Source organism: Coregonus lavaretus (assembly GCF_964263955.1).
Source record: "Coregonus lavaretus genome assembly, chromosome: 21".
Taxonomy (NCBI): domain Eukaryota; kingdom Metazoa; phylum Chordata; class Actinopteri; order Salmoniformes; family Salmonidae; genus Coregonus; species Coregonus lavaretus.
Window position 1 is genome coordinate 3,331,484 of NC_140008.1, and position 21,892 is coordinate 3,353,375.

General features: G+C 42.6%; 2 protein-coding genes across 2 annotated transcripts in view; both read left to right on the forward strand.

Moving 5' to 3' along the window:
* The window catches only part of LOC311148694 (mucin-2-like), a gene marked incomplete at both ends in the record, with an annotated part of 52,629 nt that extends 44,652 nt beyond the window's left edge, over window positions 1-7,977 (forward strand). Inside the window, 11 exons of the mRNA XM_084185673.1 lie at window positions 23-123; window positions 260-291; window positions 554-731; window positions 1,004-1,108; window positions 4,137-4,177; window positions 5,546-5,668; window positions 5,998-6,102; window positions 6,576-6,704; window positions 7,100-7,139; window positions 7,358-7,481; window positions 7,767-7,977. Of these exons, the coding sequence (XP_084041799.1) occupies window positions 23-123; window positions 260-291; window positions 554-731; window positions 1,004-1,108; window positions 4,137-4,177; window positions 5,546-5,668; window positions 5,998-6,102; window positions 6,576-6,704; window positions 7,100-7,139; window positions 7,358-7,481; window positions 7,767-7,977 (1,189 nt within the window). The remainder of the gene's footprint in view (window positions 1-22; window positions 124-259; window positions 292-553; window positions 732-1,003; window positions 1,109-4,136; window positions 4,178-5,545; window positions 5,669-5,997; window positions 6,103-6,575; window positions 6,705-7,099; window positions 7,140-7,357; window positions 7,482-7,766) is intronic.
* A 6,433-nt stretch (window positions 7,978-14,410) lies between these two features.
* Window positions 14,411-21,892, forward strand: part of LOC311148696 (mucin-2-like) — a gene marked incomplete at both ends in the record, with an annotated part of 35,227 nt that continues 27,745 nt past the window's right edge. The window contains 4 exons of the mRNA XM_084185675.1: window positions 14,411-14,415; window positions 14,670-14,759; window positions 14,991-15,027; window positions 15,867-15,933. Coding sequence (XP_084041801.1) covers window positions 14,411-14,415; window positions 14,670-14,759; window positions 14,991-15,027; window positions 15,867-15,933 — 199 coding nt within the window. The remainder of the gene's footprint in view (window positions 14,416-14,669; window positions 14,760-14,990; window positions 15,028-15,866; window positions 15,934-21,892) is intronic.

The window sequence follows — 21,892 nt, forward strand, 5'->3', positions numbered from 1 at the left end:
ACTGTAATGTTGTGTTCTACAGTCCAGACGAGTCTAGGATGAACGTCACCACAGAAGGCTGCTTCTGTCCTGATGGGATGAAACTCTTCAACAAGGACTCAGGGATCTGTGTTGATAAGTGTGGTGAGTGTTCCCAGTTACTGCCATTGGTCCATTTCATGTCGATGACACAGAGAAGTTCATTAGGGCTAAGCCTTTTCAAGGATGTTTCAGGTTCATGAACGTTCTACTAAATTGTGGTGTTTGTGTTTTTTCGTAGGATGCATTGATCCTGAAGGTGTTCCGCGAGAGGTAAGTTAGGCCTTTTGATTTTGATTCATCGTTATTCTATTGTATTATTTAATATAGGCTCATTCCTGTTATCTTGTACGCTGGCTCTGTCATGGATGACGCCAGAGGTTTCTATGAGGACCTAATTACAGTGTCCACATTGTCTGCAACCCAAATGGACCCCTATGCCTCATATTTAGCACCCTATGCCCTATTTAGTGCACTACATTTGACCAAACCCACTGATAGAATCACACTCCCTTCTTGTTGCATCTCATCACAGTTCAACGAGAGGTTTGAGTACAAGTGCCAGGATTGCGTTTGTATGGAGTCCACCAAGATTGTGACCTGTGAACCCAAGGTCTGCTCCAAACCCCCAGTAGAGATATGCACTGGTCCAGGCTTCGTATATGTCAACCAAACCGATCCATCCGATCCATGCTGCTCCAGCCTCGTCTGCCGTAAGGAACCCCCAACACTTTTTTAACCATACATATTATCCTCAGATCTATTTCACACTATTGCACTGACCCGAACCGTACTATGCTGGCTTGGATACGTTCTTTTCACATTGTCCTTTTCCAGCACGGTTCCAGGAACTATGGAGGATGTGTATCCAGGCCAGTGGCGTAAAGCTCTGCTCAGCTCAGTAGTGTTAAAAAGACCCACATAGTAAAGACATGAATCAGCTCATGTTATTATGTCCATACAATCTTATTGTTTCTCTTCCTAGGTTGTGACAGCAGCACTTGCCCGCCTACCAACATGAACTGTCCTATTGGGTTCCTGCCAGTGGTTTCTGTCCCTGAGGGAAAATGCTGTGCAGAGCATACATGTGGTATGGTCTATTTCCCATATATCTAGACTATCTAGACTATCTACATGTGGTATGGTCTATTTCCCATATATCTAGACTAGCTAGACTATCTACATGTGGTATGGTCTATTTAGCATATATCTAGACTATCTACATGTGGTATGGTCTATTTACCATATATCTAGACTATCTAGACTATCTACATGTTGTATGGTCTATTTACCATATATCTAGACTATCTAGACTATCTACATGTGGTATGGTCTATTTACCATATATCTAGACTATCTACATGTGGTATGGTCTATTTACCATATATCTAGACTATCTAGACTATCTACATGTGGTATGGTCTATTTACCATATATCTAGACTATCTACATGTGGTATGGTCTATTTACCATATATCTAGACTATCTAGACTATCTACATGTGGTATGGTCTATTTACCATATATCTAGACTATCTAGACTATCTACATGTGGTATGGTCTATTTACCATATATCTAGACTATCTAGACTATCTACATGTGGTATGGTCTATTTCCCATATATCTAGACTATCTAGACTATCTACATGTGGTATGGTCTATTTAGCATATATCTAGACTATCTACATGTGGTATGGTCTATTTACCATATATCTAGACTATCTAGACTATCTACATGTGGTATGGTCTATTTACCATATATCTAGACTATCTAGACTATCTACATGTGGTATGGTCTATTTACCATATATCTAGACTATCTACATGTGGTATGGTCTATTTACCATATATCTAGACTATCTAGACTATCTACATGTGGTATGGTCTATTTACCATATATCTAGACTATCTACATGTGGTATGGTCTATTTACCATATATCTAGACTATCTAGACTATCTACATGTGGTATGGTCTATTTACCATATATCTAGACTATCTAGACTATCTACATGTGGTATGGTCTATTTACCATATATCTAGACTATCTAGACTATCTACATGTGGTATGGTCTATTTAGCATATATCTAGACTATCTACATGTGGTATGGTCTATTTACCATATATCTAGACTATCTAGACTATCTACATGTGGTATGGTCTATTTACCATATATCTAGACTATCTAGACTATCTACATGTGGTATGGTCTATTTACCATATATCTAGACTATCTACATGTGGTATGGTCTATTTACCATATATCTAGACTATCTAGACTATCTACATGTGGTATGGTCTATTTACCATATATCTAGACTATCTACATGTGGTATGGTCTATTTACCATATATCTAGACTATCTAGACTATCTACATGTGGTATGGTCTATTTACCATATATCTAGACTATCTAGACTATCTACATGTGGTATGGTCTATTTACCATATATCTAGACTATCTAGACTATCTACATGTGGTATGGTCTATTTACCATATATCTAGACTATCTACATGTGGTATGGTCTATTTACCATATATCTAGACTATCTAGACTATCTACATGTGGTATGGTCTATTTACCATATATCTAGACTATCTAGACTATCTACATGTGGTATGGTCTATTTACCATATATCTAGACTATCTAGACTATCTACATGTGGTATGGTCTATTTACCATATATCTAGACTATCTACATGTGGTATGGTCTATTTACCATATATCTAGACTATCTACATGTGGTATGGTCTATTTACCATATATCTAGACTATCTAGACTATCTACATGTGGTATGGTCTATTTACCATATATCTAGACTATCTAGACTATCTACATGTGGTATGGTCTATTTACCATATATCTAGACTATCTAGACTATCTACATGTGGTATGGTCTATTTACCATATATCTAGACTATCTACATGTGGTATGGTCTATTTACCATATATCTAGACTATCTAGACTATCTACATGTGGTATGGTCTATTTACCATATATCTAGACTATCTACATGTGGTATGGTCTATTTACCATATATCTAGACTATCTAGACTATCTACATGCGGTATGGTCTATTTACCATATATCTAGACTATCTACATGTGGTATGGTCTATTTACCATATATCTAGACTATCTACATGTGGTATGGTCTATTTACCATATATCTAGACTATATAGACTATCTACATGTGGTATGGTCTATTTACCATATATCTAGACTATCTAGACTATCTACATGTGGTATGGTCTATTTACCATATATCTAGACTATCTACATGTGGTATGGTCTATTTACCATATATCTAGACTATCTAGACTATCTACATGTGGTATGGTCTATTTACCATATATCTAGACTATCTAGACTATCTACATGTGGTATGGTCTATTTACCATATATCTAGACTATGTAGACTATCTACATGTGGTATGGTCTATTTACCATATATCTAGACTATCTAGACTATCTACATGTGGTATGGTCTATTTACCATATATCTAGACTATCTACATGTGGTATGGTCTATTTACCATATATCTAGACTATCTAGTCTATCTACATGTGGTATGGTCTATTTACCATATATCTAGACTATCTACATGTGGTATGGTCTATTTACCATATATCTAGACTATCTAGACTATCTACATGTGGTATGGTCTATTTACCATATATCTAGACTATCTACATGTGGTATGGTCTATTTACCATATATCTAGACTATCTAGACTATCTACATGTGGTATGGTCTATTTACCATATATCTAGACTATCTAGACTATCTACATGTGGTATGGTCTATTTACCATATATCTAGACTATCTAGACTATCTACATGTGGTATGGTCTATTTACCATATATCTAGACTATCTTGTAGAGTGTTTGTATTGCTGAGATAATACCTGTTGTTTTAGACATTCCCATGGATTGGTTGTCTGTGTCTCTCTCTCAATTGGTTGTCTGTGTCTCTCTCTCAATTGGTTGTGTGTGTCTCTCTCTCAATTGGTTGTCTGTGTCTCTCTCTCAATTGGTTGTCTGTGTCTCTCTCTCAAGTGGTTGTCTGTGTCTCTCTCTCAATTGGTTGTGTGTGTCTCTTGTCTCTTCCAGAACCTAAACGAGTTTGTCTCCACAAAGGCCTTGAATACCAGGTAATGGCAAACTATTCTGCTCCCTCATCTGAAATGTTCATTACACAAATAAACACTGTATATATACTTGTTTTACTATATTGCAGTACATGTAGAGTACATATCATACACTGTAAGGGTTAATGTCAAATAGTGTCTGAGAGAGTGGGTGTCCTTGTTCCCCTGTGTCAGAGACAGTGGGTATCCTTGTTCCCCTGTTTCAGAGACAGTGGGTATCCTTGTTCCCCTGTTTCAGAGACAGTGGGTGTCCTTGTTCCCCTGTTTCAGAGACAGTGGGTATCCTTGTTCCCCTGTTTCAGAGACAGTGGGTGTCCTTGTTCCCCTGTTTCAGAGACAGTGGGTATCCTTGTTCCCCTGTTTCAGAGACAGTGGGTATCCTTGTTCCCCTGTTTCAGAGACAGTGGGTATCCTTGTTCCCCTGTTTCAGAGACAGTGGGTATCCTTGTTCCCCTGTTTCAGAGACAGTGGGTATCCTTGTTCCCCTGTTTCAGAGACAGTGGGTATCCTTGTTCCCCTGTTTCAGAGACAGTGGGTGTCCTTGTTCCCCTGTTTCAGAGACAGTGGGTATCCTTGTTTCCCTGTTTCAGAGACAGTGGGTATCCTTGTTCCCCTGTTTCAGAGACAGTGGGTAGCCTTGTTCCCCTGTTTCAGAGACAGTGGGTATCCTTGTTCCCATTGTTTCAGAGACAGTGGGTATCCTTGTTCCCCTGTTTCAGAGACAGTGGGTATCCTTGTTCCCCTGTTTCAGAGACAGTGGGTGTCCTTGTTCCCCTGTTTCAGAGACAGTGGGTATCCTTGTTCCCCTGTTTCATAGACAGTGGGTGTCCTTGTTCCCCTGTTTCAGAGACAGTGGGTATCCTTGTTCCCCTGTTTCAGAGACAGTGGGTATCCTTGTTCCCCTGTTTCAGAGACAGTGGGTATCCTTGTTCCCCTGTTTCAGAGACAGTGGGTATCCTTGATCCCCTGTTTCAGAGACAGTGGGTATCCTTGTTCCCCTGTTTCAGAGACAGTGGGTATCCTTGTTCCCCTGTTTCAGAGACAGTGGGTGTCCTTGTTCCCCTGTTTCAGAGACAGTGGGTATCCTTGTTTCCCTGTTTCAGAGACAGTGGGTATCCTTGTTCCCCTGTTTCAGAGACAGTGGGTATCCTTGTTCCCCTGTTTCAGAGACAGTGGGTATCCTTGTTCCCATTGTTTCAGAGACAGTGGGTATCCTTGTTCCCCTGTTTCAGAGACAGTGGGTATCCTTGTTCCCCTGTTTCAGAGACAGTGGGTATCCTTGTTCCCATTGTTTCAGAGACAGTGGGTATCCTCGTCTGGTTCCACTGTGTAATGTGTAATGTATGATGAGTTCCTTTCTTTTTCTTCTAGCCTAATTCTAAAGTACCAGGATCAGAGTGCCAAGAGTGCACTTGCACCAATAAAGTGGATCCCAAGACTGGTCATTACCAAATTGACTGTGGATTCGTTCAATGTGACGAAGATTGTGAAAAGGTAAGAACTGGTATAGCTGCCGTCTCTGCTCACGTTTCAAACATTTACAAAAGGTTGAAATACCAACGAGTAGCTTAGATGTATTCAGTCAACAAGTTTTTATACCTTAAAGGCTGGTTTTCTAGACCCAGATTAAGTAAGTAAGTGAGCCTTGTCCGAAAAAATAATTCTCATTCGGGGGTGAGGCATCTGTTCTTGAGTTGTTCTATTCTATTGATTCTACTGGTAAGGCAATAGGTTTTATCACACTTTAATAACATTCACTATTATTATGATCATTATTTTTAGGTGTTGCAGCAAGTCACTCACGTGTTCCTCTTCTCCTGTAGGGATATGAGTACCAGGAGCCAGACTATTCCTCAGATGACTGCTGTGGTAAATGTGTTCAGACCCACTGTGTCCTCCAGATCAATGGGACCAAGCAGTTGTTGAAGGTAGGTGCCGTTTCTGTCAGTTTAACTATCACAGATTAACTAAGACGTATTAAGTAGTTCTCTGCTAAATGTCTATATTGTGTGTGTGTGTGTGTGTGTGTGTGTGTGTGTGTGTCTGTGTGTGTGTGTGTGTGTATGTGTGTGTGTGTGTGTGTGTGTGTGTGTGTGTGTGTGTGTGTGTGGAACAAGCTTCCCCATAATGTGAAGACAGTGGAGTCCCTGCCCATCTTCCAAAAAACCTCGGAAACCCTACCTCTTTAAAGAGTGTCTCGTAGCATTTACTTGCTAAGATTGTGATTTGTTGTTGTCTCACTTAGCTATCTTAAGATGAATGCACTAATGTAAAACATTCTGGATGAGAGCGTCTGCAAAAAAAAAAAAAATGTAATTGTCAAATGTGTGTGTGTGTGTGTGTGTGTGTGTGTGTGTGTGTGTGTGTGTGTGTGTGTGTGTGTGTGTGTGTGTGTGCCCAGCATGGAGATACGTGGTCAGCTCCTGGTGATAAGTGCCAGCAGTACAGCTGCGTGAAAAACGGTGATAGCTATCTGACCCAGAGCTCCTACATCCATTGCCCACCCTTCCAGCAGGCCAACTGCCAGCCTGTGAGTACAGAACACAACATAACAAGAACAGAAAGGCCAGCCTGTGAGTACAGTACACAACATAACAAGAACAGAAAGGCTGGCCTGTGAGTACAGTACACAACATAACAAGAACAGAAAGGCCGGCCTGTGAGTACAGTACACAACATAACAAGAACAGAAAGGCCAGCCTGTGAGTACAGTACACAACATAACAAGAACAGAAATGCCTGCTCACTGCATATGCTCCCAATTACCACCATTATTGACAATGTTTCGATCCAGAATAATTTTCAACAGATCGACAGTACAGTACACACAGCATGCCAGTTTTCATTTGACAGAAATCTTACTTCACTTATCCTACTATGAAATGTATTATATAAAGAACATTAAAAAAAAAAAATTCTCCACAGGGTTCAATTCAGACTGCTGCAAACGGCTGCTGTAAAATTTGTAAGTATGAAAGTGAAATGTTCAAAGCTGTTAACAATTTCATATCAGGATTGGAATATGATCAGTTTCGTGCATCATAAAACCACTGATATTCATAATGACTAATGATTGAAAAGGAGCGCAACCTTGTAGTCAGTGAACTCAAATAGCTGCAGCTCTTTTTTTCCTGGTCTTTTGAGCCGGATCATGTATAATGGTGTGTCTCCCTCCAATACCAGGTGTGGAGAAGGACAAGGCCTGTAAGATAGGATCCATGAAGACTGTCATCAACCACAAGGGCTGCCAGTCTATTGAGAAGGTGGAGATGCCGTACTGTGAGGGATCCTGCAACACCTTCACCAAGTGAGTGTGGAAACAATGTCTATATGTGGAGCCATAACACCATGGGGAGGTTTCCAGTACACAGTTTAAGCCCAGTCATGGACTGAAAATCATTTGAAATGAATCTCCATTGAATATGCTTCTTAGTCTAGGACTAGGCTTAATCTGTGTCTTGGACACACACACACCCCCGTATGTATTTGTGTTTTGTTGAACATGTAATTTTGTTGAGGTGTCTTTGTCTATTGGGAATGAAGATGATCTCTTCATCTCTGTGAATCCCTCTCTTTCACTCCCCTCCTCCAGGTACTCTGCGATGGCTGCGTCCCTGGACCACTCGTGTACCTGCTGCCAGGAGTCCCGGGCCAGTAACCGCACGGTGGAACTACAGTGTCTGAATGGAGATGTGGTGCCGTACACCTACCTCCACGTGGAGGAGTGTGGCTGCAGACACAACGACTGCCACAGAGCCATCAGGGTTCCAGCCCGCAAGAGACGCAGCTACACACTGGTCTAAATGGGATCTGTTCTAGTCCAGACGGGACTAGTCAAAGCACCAATCCACTAGCTGCTTACTAAGGAAGACCCTGCTACCCTGCTTCCCATAGCTGTTATTTATCTAACCTCTTGATTTACATATAAAATGTAGATTCGATGATATTTAAAATGTAGAAATGTAGTAACTTATGCTTACTTACCTTATTAAAATGCAACTTTCAAATACCTATGTCCGTTGTTTGTTTTATTGTAGAAGAGCATAAACCTTGTCTTGAAAAGCTTCGTTTTATTAAGCTGCCTTGTTCACATTGGCAGTTTGAAGTGATTCAAATAAAAATGCATATCCGATTTAGAATCTGTTCATTTTCCTGCAGTCTGAACAGCCAAAAAAAGCACATGGAAGCAGATATTTCCAGCCACATTTCAAACCACCTTCGCTTTTGAAAAACAAAACTGATTTGAGCTGCTGTCACCATTTTGGTCACTTGTAACTGTTTGGACAGTCAGTATTCCAAAACAGATTTGAAAAACAAAACTGATTTGAGCGTTAAGGCCTGCAGTGTAAGCAAAGCTTTAGAGCATTCGTGGATGTCAGTTAGAGAGTAATCCCTGACATTACAGTACAGAAATATATATTTGGTGTTTCATGTTTTATCATACAGTAGTAAAGCAGTACTATTTTTACATGAGGTTAGGATTAACCCTGCAAACAAAAATTAACATCACGATATGGTCACCTACAGGATGGTGTCCATGGTCCAGTGGAGGTTTTGTCTAGTTCCCAGTATGTTCCCGGGGATGTCCCCAAGGACAATTTTAGAACATTCTGTCATGGTCCCCTGGAAGTTTGTCTAGCTCCCAGTTTGTTCCGTGGATGTCCCCAAGGACAATTTTAGAACATTCTGTCATGGTCCCCTGGATGTTTTTGTCTAGTTCCCGGCTTGTTCCGGGGATGTCCCCAAGGACAATTTTAGAACATTCTGTCATGGTCCCCTGGATGTTTTTGTCTAGTTCCCGGCTTGTTCCGGGGCCGTCACCTGATGGTTGAAAAGAAACACACCACCTCTTTTTACTGTTGCCAAGCCCATCAAGGCCCGGATTGGTGACCCACTGATCCGTTCACAGATCTTTGTCTTTTGACAATGTTTGGAACCCCCACACACACAAACAGTGCTTTTAACGTAGTGTTTTCAACTTACATATTCGATATACATGATTACATTGTGTATGTTTGTTTATTCAGTAATTATTATTCAACACTTCCTCACTTGGGATTTGAACTGACAACCTCTTAGGTTTCACGGCATTCGATCATCCTGTTACGCCACCATGTCTGTGTCATTGACTAATTTCAACTGTATTCCTACACTTTGCACTTCAAAGTAAATCTCAGCTTTGTTAAAAATACACTCAAGAAAAAATATAATATTTATCATAGTGAGTCAGGAGTAACATTAAAACAGAACAATATGACCAAGCAACATTAGACAACTATACAGAAAACCCTCAAATTGCTGAGATAAATCAATGAAGTCAATGATGAGAGAATAGTCAGATTAACTGATAACTAAAACAGCAGTGCAGAAGTGCAGAGATGTATTATAGGTAATGGGCCTCGATGGCCATAAAAAATAGACATGCCGATAATGGACAACCTTGTTTCACTCCTCTTGACAGTTTAAAACTTTCTGAGAAATAGCCATTATTTACCATTTTACACCTAGGGTTACTAAACATGATTTTAACCCATTTTATAAGAGATTCTCCAAAATTGAAACGCTCCAGGCATTTATATAGAAACCCCAGTCGTACTTTATCAAATGCCTTTTCAAAGTCTGCTATGAATAGCAGGCCTGGTTTCCCAGATTTTGCATAGTGTTCTATTGTTTCCAGTACTTGCCTTATATTATCTCCAATGTATCTTCCATGTAAAAAACCTGTCTGATTAGAATGAATAATGTCCGACAATACCTTTTTAATTCTATGCGCTATACATTTTGCTAGAATTTTTGCATCACAACACTGAAGAGTAAGGGGCCTCCAATTTTTTTAATGGACTGGATCTTTATATTTTCCACTTGTATCCTGTTTCAGTAATAATGAAATCAGACCTTCTTCTTGAGTGTCTGATAATCTACCATTTACATAGGAGTGGTTAAAACATGCTAATAACGGTCCTCTGAGTATATCAAGAAAGGTTTGGTATACCTCAAATCAAATCAAATCAAATCAAATTTTATTGGTCACATGCGCCGAATACAACAGGTGCAGACATTACAGTGAAATGCTTACTTACAGCCCTTGACCAACAGTTTATTTATTTTAAACAAAAAAAGTAAAAATGAAACAACAACAAAAAATGTGTTGAGAAAAAAAAGAGCAGAAGTAAAATAAAGTGACAGTAGGGAGGCTATATATACAGGGGGGTACCGTTGCAGAGTCAATGTGCGGGGGCACCGGCTAGTTGAGGTAGTTGAGGTAATATGTACATGTGGGTAGAGTTAAAGTGACTATGCATAAATACTTAACAGAGTAGCAGCAGCGTAAAAAGGATGGGGTGGGGGGGCAGTGCAAATAGTCCGGGTAGCCATGATTAGCTGTTCAGGAGTCTTATGGCTTGGGGGTAGAAGCTGTTGAGAAGTCTTTTGGACCTAGACTTGGCACTCCGGTACCGCTTGCCGTGCGGTAGCAGAGAGAACAGTCTATGACTATGGTGGCTGGAGTCTTTGACAATTTTGAGGGCCTTCCTCTGACACCGCCTGGTATAGAGGTCCTGGATGGCAGGAAGCTTTGCCTCAGTGATGTACTGGGCCGTACGCACTACCCTCTGTAGTGCCTTGCGGTCGGAGGCCAAGCAGTTGCCATACCAGGCGGTGATGCAACCAGTCAGGATGCTCTCGATGGTGCAGCTGTAGAATTTTTTGAGGATCTGAGGACCCATGCCAAATCTTTTTAGTCTCCTGAGGGGGAATAGACTTTGTCGTGCCCTCTTCACGACTGCCTTGGTGTGTTTGGACCATGATAGTTCGTTGGTGATGTGGACACCAAGGAACTTGAAGCTCTCAACCTGTTCCACTACAGCCCCGTCGATGAGAATGGGGGCATGCTCAGTCCTCTTTTTTTTCCTGTAGTCCACAATCATCTCCTTTGTCTTGGTCACGTTGAGGGAGAGGTTGTTGTCCTGGCACCACACGGCCAGATCTCTGACCTCCTCCCTATAGGCTGTCTCATCGTTGTCGGTGATCAGGCCTACCACTGTTGTGTCGTCGGCAAACTTAATGATGGTGTTGGAGTCGTGCCTGGCCATGCAGTCATGGGTGAACAGAGAGTACAGGAGGGGACTGAGCACGCACCCCTGAGGGGCCCCCGTGTTGAGGATCAGTGTGGCAGATGTGTTGTTACCTACCCTTACCACCTGGGGGCGGCCCGTCAGGAAGTCCAGGATCCAGTTGCAGAGGGAGGTGTTTAGTCCCAGGATCCTTAGCTTAGTGATGAGCTTAGAGGGCACTATGGTGTTGAATGCTGAGCTGTAGTCAATGAATAGCATTCTCACGTAGGTGTTCCTCTTGTCCAGGTGGGAAAGGGCAGTGTGGAGTGCAATAGAGATTGCATCATCTGTGGATCTGTTGGGGCGATATGCAAATTGGAGTGGGTCTAGGGTTTCTGGGATAATGCTGTTGATGTGAGCCATGACCAGCCTTTCAAAGCACTTCATGGCTACAGACGTCAGTGCTACGGGTCGGTAGTCATTTAGGCAGGTTATCTTAGAGTCCTTGGGCACGGGGACTATGGTGGTCTGCTTGAGACATGTTGGTATTACAGACTCAGTCAGGGACATGTTGAAAATGTCAGTGAAGACACTTGCCAGTTGGTCAGCACATGCTCGGAGTACACGTCCTGGTAATCCGTCTGGCCCTGCGGCCTTGTGAATGTTGACCTGCTTAAAAGTCTTACTCACATCGGCTATGGAGAGCGTGATCACATAGTCATCCGGAACAGCTGGTGCTCTCATGCATGCTTCAGTGTTGCTTGCCTCGAAGCGAGCATAGAAGTGGTTTAGCTCGTCTGGTAGGCTTGTGTCACTGGGCAGCTCGCGGCTGTGCTTCCCTTTGTAGTCTGTAATAGTTTTCAAGCCCTGCCACATTCGACGAGCGTCAGAGCCAGTGTAGTACGATTCAATCTTAGACCTGTATTGACTCTTTGCCTGTTTGATGGTTCGTCGGAGGTCATAGCGGGATTTCTTATAAGCGTCCGGGTTAGAGTCCCGTTCCTTGAAAGCGGCAGCTCTACCCTTTAGCTCAGTGTGGATGTTTCCTGTAATCCATGGCTTCTGGTTGGGGTATGTACATACGGTCACTGTGGGGACGACATCATCGATGCACTTATTGATGAAGCCAGTGACTGATGTGGTGTACTCCTCAATGCTGTCTGAAGAATCCCGGAACATGTTCCAGTCTGTGCTACCTCGACTGGTATGCCATCCAACCCTGGTTTTCCCGGACTTAAAGTCTTTAATTGCATCCAGAAGTTCCTCCTCTGTAATTTCACCTTTTTTTTTTCTTTTTTTTTGGTCATTTAGCAGACGCTCTTATCCAGAGCGACTTACAGGAGCAATTAATTCAATGAATGATGAAGCTGAGTTTGCCTATTTGCCCAAAATTTCATTTAAGGTGCTTCAAAGCTTTTTACTATCATTCTTTATATCATTTATCTTTGTTTCATAGTATAGTTTCTTATTTCTATTAAGTTTAGTCACATGATTTCTCAATTTGCAGTACGTTTGCCAATCAGTTGTGCAGCCAGACTTATTTGACATTCCTTTTGCCTAATCCCTCTCAAACATACACTTTTTCAAATCCTAATCAATCCACGGGATTTAACCGTTTTTACAGTCATTTTCTAAATGGGTGCATTCTTATTAGTAACTGGAATAAGCAATTTCATAAATATGTCAAGCGCAGCATCTGGTTGCTTCTCATTACATACCACAAACCCAAAATATTTTTTACATCATCAACATAGGAATCACTATAAAACAGATTTTATGACCTCTTATACACCATATTAGGTCCAGCCTTTGGAACTTTGGTTTTCCTAGATGTGGCTACTATATTGTGATCACTACGTCCGATGGATTTGGATTCAGCTTTTAAGCAGATTTCTGCTGCATTAGTAAAGATGTGATCAATATATGTTGATGATTTCATTATTTTGCTGTTTGTAAATATCCTGGTAGGTTGACTGATAAACTGAACCAGGTTGCAGGCGCTGGTTACAGTTTGAAGCTTTTTCTTGAGTGGGCAGCTTGATGAAAGCCAGTCAATATTAAGATCACTCAGAAAATATACCTCTATGTTGATATCACATACATTATCAAGCATTTCACACATATTTGCCAGATACTGACTGTTAGCACTTGGTGGTCTATAGCAGCTTCCCACTAGAATGGGCTTTAGGTGAGCCAGGTGAACCTGTAGCCATATTACTTAAAAGGTATGAGATCCTCTATAAGCTCTACAGGAATGTGGCTCTGTCTATAGGCCGCAACACCACCCCCATTGGCATTTCTGTCTTTTCTGTTATAGCCATTTATTGTTATTCTTAGATATTACTACACTGCTGGAGCTAGGAACAGAAGATCTAGCAAAGTTAGCTTAAGAAAGTAAGGGAGAAATCTGACCTTTCTGCAGCAGGTAGCTCTGGCCCGAGCAGCTTCATCTTGTAGCAGGTTGAGGGACTAATTTACTTCCACTAGCTAGCATGACTATAGCCAGTAACCCGGAAGGGCTAGCCAGACTGCTAGCTAGCTAATAGCCAGCTAGGGCTAGCTAGCCAATAGCCAGCTAGTGCTAGCTAGCCAATAGCCAGCTAGTGCTAGCTAGCCAATAGCCAGCTAGTGCAGCTAGCCAGCTAGTCCCGGTTTAGGAATACGACAACAGATAATAGTATCCTGTAAAACAGGAGAAATGATGAGACTGGAAATAAGGTGTCTGGTTCGTGGACAGCTTCACTCAGAATGAAGAAGTAGTGCGAAGGTCAAAGTACATCACCAACCAGAGCTCCCAAATATCGCATTCTCCCCCTTACTTCCAATATAACGTCTGGAGGACATATATTCTTAAAGGACATATATTCTTATTTAAGAGATGTGCACCTTATTTTTCTAACTAAAAGAAAACATAAAATGAACACAACTGTGACCATACATTTTGTGTGCATCACACGCTCCCCAACATAAATAAAATGGCTCCTGACGTAATTAAACATCGGCCCCATAATTACATCTCAGAAATTCATTTAACTCCTTTCAACCTTCTTCAAGTATAGTACACAAAAGTGTAGAATGTGGAAGATATGTAGGTGGGGCATTGTGTATTGGAGTAAGGTGTGGTGGGGTAAGGTAAAACTTGGCATTGTGCTGGGATGTAGTAAGGTGTTCCTCATCTTGGCATATGAGGTAGACTATAGGCCCCAACTGTGTTAACTACTGGCTGTAGTGAAGGCTGACCTAGTGTCTCGTAGGTAAGCATTTGTCTAGGCCTTCTATCTCTGGTGGACCGTCTGACTTGCTCCTCAATCGGATCTTGGTCTAATTTTCTATCGTCCCTAACAGGCTCTTCATTCGTTACATTTTCAACTTCAGTTTCATCAGGCTGATCCATTTCAGGTAAGTACTCGTTCTCAGTTTGTCCTATTCTTTTCTTTCCATAGGTACAACTACACAGGCAGGTACTGCTCCTTGAGAAGATTCCCCCTGCACTGGATTCTCTGTGGCACACAGGCAGCTCTCAGGCTAGGCAAGTAGGTCTCTGCTCTCTCTTCCTTGGCTAAGGTATCCTCAACCAGTAGTGGCCTGTTCTCTCTTCCTTGGCTAAGGTATCCTCAACCAGTAGTGGCCTGTTCTCTCTTCCTTGGCTAAGGTATCCTCAACCAGTAGTGGCCTGTTCTCTCTTCTTCAACTGTGTCTGTTGTCACTTTTGTGTGATATTTCTCTCTCGTCATCAACTCTCTCTTGTCTTTTTCGTCCTCTAGGTTGCTTTTGCGGGCACAGCTTTGGCTGGATGTGGAGGTACGTCGACTGGTAAATCATTTACAAGGAGCAACAGGTTCTGATGGAGCGTCCTCTTTCTACCTTCGCTAGTTTCTGGACTGATTTTATAAACAGGGATGTCACCGACTTGTTATCTCACTTTGTAGATGTTCCTCTCCCAGTATGATCTCAGTTTACCTGGACCTCCTCTTTCACTTAGGTTGCGGACTAAGACTCTGTCTCCAGGCTGAAGAACTACACCCCTTGTTTGCTTGTCGTAGTAGGCGTTGTTTCTGGAGCTTGACTGTTTACTGTTTCCAGACGCTAGCTTGTATGCTTCAGTCCTCTGGTCTGCCATTTTCTCTGCATATCCTCTGGGTGAACTAGTCTCTTCATCTGTGATCAACCCGAACAGCAGGGAGACGGGGGTGGCGACCATACTGTAGAAAGAATGGAGAGTATCCCGTAGACTCATGTCTGGTGCAGTTATACGCATGTACGATCCACTTTTCCTTCTCCTTCTCTTCCAATGTCCTTAACATGAAGTAATATCCTGTTAATCCTCTCGGAGGGCTTGCCTTGCGATTGGTAGGGAGACGTTCTGGAATGACCAACACCTGACAGCTTCCGGAGAGTTCTGAAGAGCTCATTTTTGAACTCACAACCTTGGTCATGATGTAACTTTGACAGGTAACCAAACCTCGGGATGAAATCGTTCTGTACTTAACGGGGAGTACAAGCCGTCGTCTCTCACTTGTCCTTCCATACGGTAATCCATCTTCCAAGTGAACTTAACTCCACTCATGTTGTAATTTCCTTGTAAGCCCCTTCACTGTTCTCTGTGTGTCATTGTCAAGTGTTCTGTTGTCTACTTTCAGACGGATTTCTTCTCCAATGGCCTGGTCCTCTCTCTGTGCTTCAGCCAGCTCATCATGCCTATCATTGGTAAAAGTTTATGTAGTAGTTGGGCAGCATACTGAGAAGCTAGGTTCAAGACTGCAACTCAGGCAATGTCCTTCTTCTGAGCAGCTTGGCTTCCTTCCCAGGTGGCGAGAACAGCATCCTGTGAAAGCTCCTCTGTACATGCAGTCACATATTTGTTTATGTCAAGAGGCAAGCGTGACAAGGTGTCGGCATCAATGTTGATTTTGCTAGGCCTATATTGAATGTCAAACCGGTAATCCGACAGCTCTCCCACCCAGCGGTGGCCAATTGCTTTGAGTTTTGCAGTGCTCATGAGATAATTGAGCGGATTAAGTGTGGAGCATAGAACATATAGTCTCTAAACTTTTCGTACACAACCCATTTCAAAGCGAGCAACTCCAGTTTCCCAGAATGGAGATTGTAGTTTCTCTTGGCTGGTTTGAGCGTCCTTGAGCCGTATCCAATAACCTTCAACCTCCCTTCCTGGCGTTGGTATAAGCTGGCTCCCAGGCCCTTCTGTGATGCTTCGGTGTGAAGCGTGAATGGTGAGTCGAAGTCGGGATACACTAACACAGGTGGGTTGAGTAGCATGTTGATCAGTCTCTCCAGAGTGGTCTGATGCTCACTAGTCCATTCTACTGGAGCTTGGGATGACAGCTGGGGCCCTTTGACTCTCCCTCTGGCTGGCTTCACTGATAGCACTGCTGTTGTTGACTTGACCTGAGTGTTTTAGCTACCCTGGAGATGTTCCTGGATGTAAGGTCGATAATAGCCCAGGAATTCCAGTAGTTTCCGCACGTCCACAACCGTCTGAGGTGTCTTCTCTCTGAGTGCTGAGACAGCTTTCTAGGTCCTTTAGGTCTATCCTTACACCATCTGCAGAGACAAGACGCCCCACGTACCTGACCTCGCTCTTAAAAATCTCAAATGTTTATACTCTGAGTTTGACTACATAACGTTGGAGAGCTCTGAGGACTTTCCAGAGTCCTTCAATAATAATAATATGCCATTTAGCAGACGCGTTTATCCAAAGTGACTTACAGTCATGCGTGCATACATTTTCTGTGTATGGGTGGTCCCGGGGATCGAACCCACTACCCTGGCGTTACAAGCACCGTGCGCTACCAGCTGAGCTACAGAGGACCACCTTCAACGTGCTGTCTCATCTGTTGAGTCTGAGGTAGAGCAACTCTCTGACCTCCGGCTCCCCCTAGCTTTGGCAGCCTGTACTGACGTGCGTGGAGGGGCTTTGCGTCTAACGTCTCCCTGGGACTGTGGCCCGGTCACTGGTTTTCTCTCCACAGTGACCGTCTCCTGTTTCCCGAGCGCTCCAGTTTCTTTAGACAGACCTACTGACCTGTGCCCTTCCTCGCCGTGGACGAAGCAATGACTACAGTTGGATAAACCCTTCCGGACACATTTGGGACATCCATACGGTTTCTCTCTCCTGGGAACGAGCGGTCTGCTTATAGTACACTGGCACGTCTGCTCTAGTTGTTTTGCCTGATTCAGAGAGTCAGTCAAGTTTGTCAGAGCCTCATCCTGGTCACTGAGCTGTTTTATGGTCATGCTTTTGATTTTACATTCAGCGGCCTCTGTCTTAGAGTCCTGACCATGTTCCTCATCCGGCTGAACACCATGAGCGTGGGTAGGTTTGTACCGAGGTGTCGGCCCTAACCTGCGCTGACTCTCATTCTCATCAAAGGTAATTTTCATGAAATGTCTCAGTGTCACCTCACCTGTCACAGCGGATGTTGTTATGTTTGAGGCCTAGGCCCTTGTACAGTGTGTAGAAACACGCCTTGGACTGTCTCTGTCCTATACTTAACATCCGTCTCAGCTTGTTTAGCAGTAAACAGGATCTTCTGTTTCAGTCCAATCATCCTATAGAGAAACTGTTGCCGCGTCTCTTGCTCACTTTGTTTTGCACACATTAGCTCTCTGTGCTATTATTTTCCACTAGGTGTCACTGGAGAAACCCTTTTGAGTTCAGGCTACTGTCATGTCATCCTTGTTCATTAACATGTCCTTAAAGTTTCCCGGTTTTTATTATTCTCAACACTCCCCTGACTACCTCACTGAAGTCCTCTCTCAACCCCTCGTCTATCTGTTTTACACACATGGTTGTAGCTCATATCTGCCGTGTGGTCCACTATTTGACCCCCATGGATCTTTGAACTCCCTGCGATTGAGGTAGGAAAGGTCTCTTGGGGAGACCACCTTCTCATGTCTAGGTGCTACGACACGCTCAGACTGGTGGCTCCTGTGTGAGATGTTGCTAGTTCGTACTACACCAGGTGTCTGTGCAGGAGGTGGAGTGCGACTCTGGAGTGGGTCTTTGTGCCCGAGAAGCTTTCTACCTTGCTCCTCCAGGTTTGGTGTGCTTTATGAATGCACAACCAGAAGCACCCTTTTCCCCCACTACTATCAATAAAATCATTGTATTAAGTGATACAAAAGTGTTGCTGTGCATGAAGTTTAAAACGCATTCTGTCATGACTAAATGTGTAACGTGATGTATTTTAGTATTAACACAATAAAAGGCTACAATATGTCGAGTTTCCCGGGAAAGCTGTGAAGTGAGCTGAAGCCTATTGCTTTATTGTGTTTATGAGTCTGTTATTAAAGAATGTGAAACAATGTTGTGTGTGTTTACTATTGCCTGATTGTGTTCATGACTCTGTTATTAAATGTGTATGTTTACTGCTTTTCATGAAATCACGTATGGCTGCAAACATTGTATATACATTTGTTCATATGGTCAGAATGTTGTGTATATATAGCCTACAGAAATTGGTTCAGTTATGGCCTAAAATAAATGTGTTCATATGGACAGAATATTGTAGGCTAGACCTACAGTGCATTCAGAAAGTATTCACACCCCTTGACTTTTTCCACATTGTGTTACAAAGTGGGATTAAAATGGATTTAATTGTCATTTTTGTCAACTATCTACACAAAATATTCTGTAATGTCAAAGTGGAAGAAAAATTCTAACATTTGTAAAAAACAACATGAAAATCAAACACTAATATACTGTCTGTTGATTACATAAGTAGTCAACCCCCTGAGTCAATACATGTTACAATCACCTTTGGCAGCCATTACAGCTGTGAGTCTTTCTGGGTAAGTCTCTAAGAGCTTTCCATACTTGGATTGCAACATTTGCCCATTATTCTTTTCAAAATTCTTCAAGCTCTGTCAAATTGGTTTTATGTCATTGCTAGACAACCATTTTCAGGTTTTGCCATTGGTTTTCAAGCTGATTTAATTCAAAACTGTAATTTGTTCACTCGAGAACATTACCTGTCTTCTTGGTAAGCGAGTCCAGTGTAGATTTGGCCTTGTGTTTTAGATTATTGTCCTGCTGAAAGGTGAATTCATCTCCCAGTGTGTCACGCCCTGTCTCTAAGGACTTGTATTTGTTGAGTCAGGGTGTGTATTTTCTGTGTTGGGTTTGTCTATGATGTTGAGAGCCCAGTACAGTCTAACCCTTTAATCAGAGACTATTGTTACTTTGTGTCTCTATATCCCAGTACAGTCTAACCCTTTAATCAGAGACTATTGTTACTTTGTGTCTATATAAGCATAATGTTTCCATTTCTATAGTCATGTGACAAAGGGTCTTTTTTAAATTGAAATGTCCAAATGCTGGCCTGTACAGCCTCCATACCTGTCATTGACCTTACTCTCCATGTCAACTGTACAGCTTCCATACCTGTCATTGACCTTACCCTCCATACCTTACCCTCCATATCAACTGTACAGCTTCCATACCTGTCATTGTCCTTACCCTCCATGCCTGTCATTTACCTTACCCTCCATACCTTACCCTCCATACCTTACCCTCCATGTCAACTGTACAGCCTCCATACCTGTCATTGACCTTACCCTCCATGTCAACTGTACAGCCTCCATACCTGTCATTGACCTTACCCTCCATACCTTACCCTCCATACCTGTCATTGACCTTACCCTCCATACCTTACCCTCCACACCTGTCATTGACCTTACCCTCCATACCTTACCCTCCCTGTCAACTGTACAGCCTCAATACCTGTCATTGACCTTACCCTCCATGTCAACTGTACAGCCTCCATACCTGTCATTGACCTTACCCTCCATACCTTACCCTCCATACCTGTCATTGACCTTACCCTCCATACCTTACCCTCCATGTCAACTGTACAGCCTCCATATCTGTCATTGACCTTACCCTCCATACCTTACCCTCCATACCTGTCATTGACCTTACCCTCCATACCTTACCCTCCATGTCAACTGTACAGCCTCCATACCTGTCATTGACCTTACCCTCCATACCTTACCCTCCATACCTGTCATTGACCTTACTCTCCATGTCATGTCAACTTTATCAAATCACAGCACCTGCAGTACAGACCATTCTTCACAACACTTACATGCATTCATAAGAAGTGTGGAAGCAATTATCAACTTGCGATTGTTGACATATAAATTAATGGAATGCTTATGTACAGCCTTTGAATGTATAATGTATGTACGGGTTCGCTTCACTCTGTTCCCAGGGTGGTAGCCAGGGGCACCAAAACAGAGGAGAAGTTGAGCCTCTCCCTTCAACACTCTTGGTTGTTGCTGAAATTGACCCACTATGCTGTTTACTTTCTGCATCTACATCATATCACTGAGTCTACCTTTAAAATGAACCGGTATCGAAGACGCTGAGGAGAAAAGTGACAAAGGATCAGTCAGTGTCCTGAGACAGAATAATGACATACAGTAACATCTAATCTAACAGCAATGTCCCATATCCTGTGTAACGTCTTGTACCCACAGTAGAACGTTTCTAGCCTGGGTGCCAGTGTGTTGTTAGACTTCCTATATATAACTGTCTTATGAAATTTGTCAAGTTTGGCGAGCCAATGAATGACGAGAAGTTGACAAGATTAGCTGAAAACAGACTGGTATCCAGGCTGGAAAGGGTCTGAAAGGGTTGGGAACATGGCCGGGACCAGGATGTAGCACTGTTGACGGCCTCGGTTGCTCCTCCTTCAAGAGAAACAGATGGCAGACAGGAGATGCCATAACCCTGAACCATATATAGATGACTCTTATATATCCCTGATTGAACCCTTCTACTGAGCTGCTGCTGCTGCTGCTGGGGACAGACGCTGACCGCGTCCCAAATGGATCCCTGTTGCCTATATAGTATACTACTTTTGACCTAGAGACCTATGGGGCCTGGTCAAAAGTAGTATACTGTATAGGGAATAGGGTGTCGTTCAGGACACGGCCTCGTTCTGTCACTGGCGTCATCCAGGCCTCACGCATACTGGTACACGCATCACTACACAGTTTAAACTGAGGTTGAACTGCTCTGAACCTGTGTCATGTTGACATATTCACCTTAGATTACAGGAAGTACGAGGCGTTTACCATTATGAGGATGTAATAAAGGGATTATGACTCTAATCTTGGGTATTAATCCATATTGATTGTGTAAATAGTGATACTGATGCTGAGATATAATCGATAGAGTTTCAATCAGGAGTATATATTAAAAAACACAGTAGGAAGTATTTTTTGGGGTGATTGCTAAAACAACTCTTAAGTCGGATTCACACTGTAGGACCCAAATGAGTCAAGTCAAGCTGAGCTGTACAGGGCCGGCCTGGTTACACATCCAGCACAGTTGCTGGAACCATGCAGAAAAGGACAATGTGACAAGGGTCAACCTTATAGTGTGAAATGGGTATCAGGCTATCTACTCCAAATAATGTCCATAATAAATAGCCAAGGGGATAGAGACAAGGGGACTTCTGAAAGTGGTTGAATTTCCTTAGACAGGGCTGGAATAAACCCAAATCTGGGGCCCTGCACAATAACATTTTAGAGGCCCCCCTCTTGGTAACGAAGAGAAAATGTTGCTGTTTTAAAGCTAATTTCCTGCAATTCTTCACATTTTGCAATGACGTGTGCCGTGTTGCTTATATTATCTGAG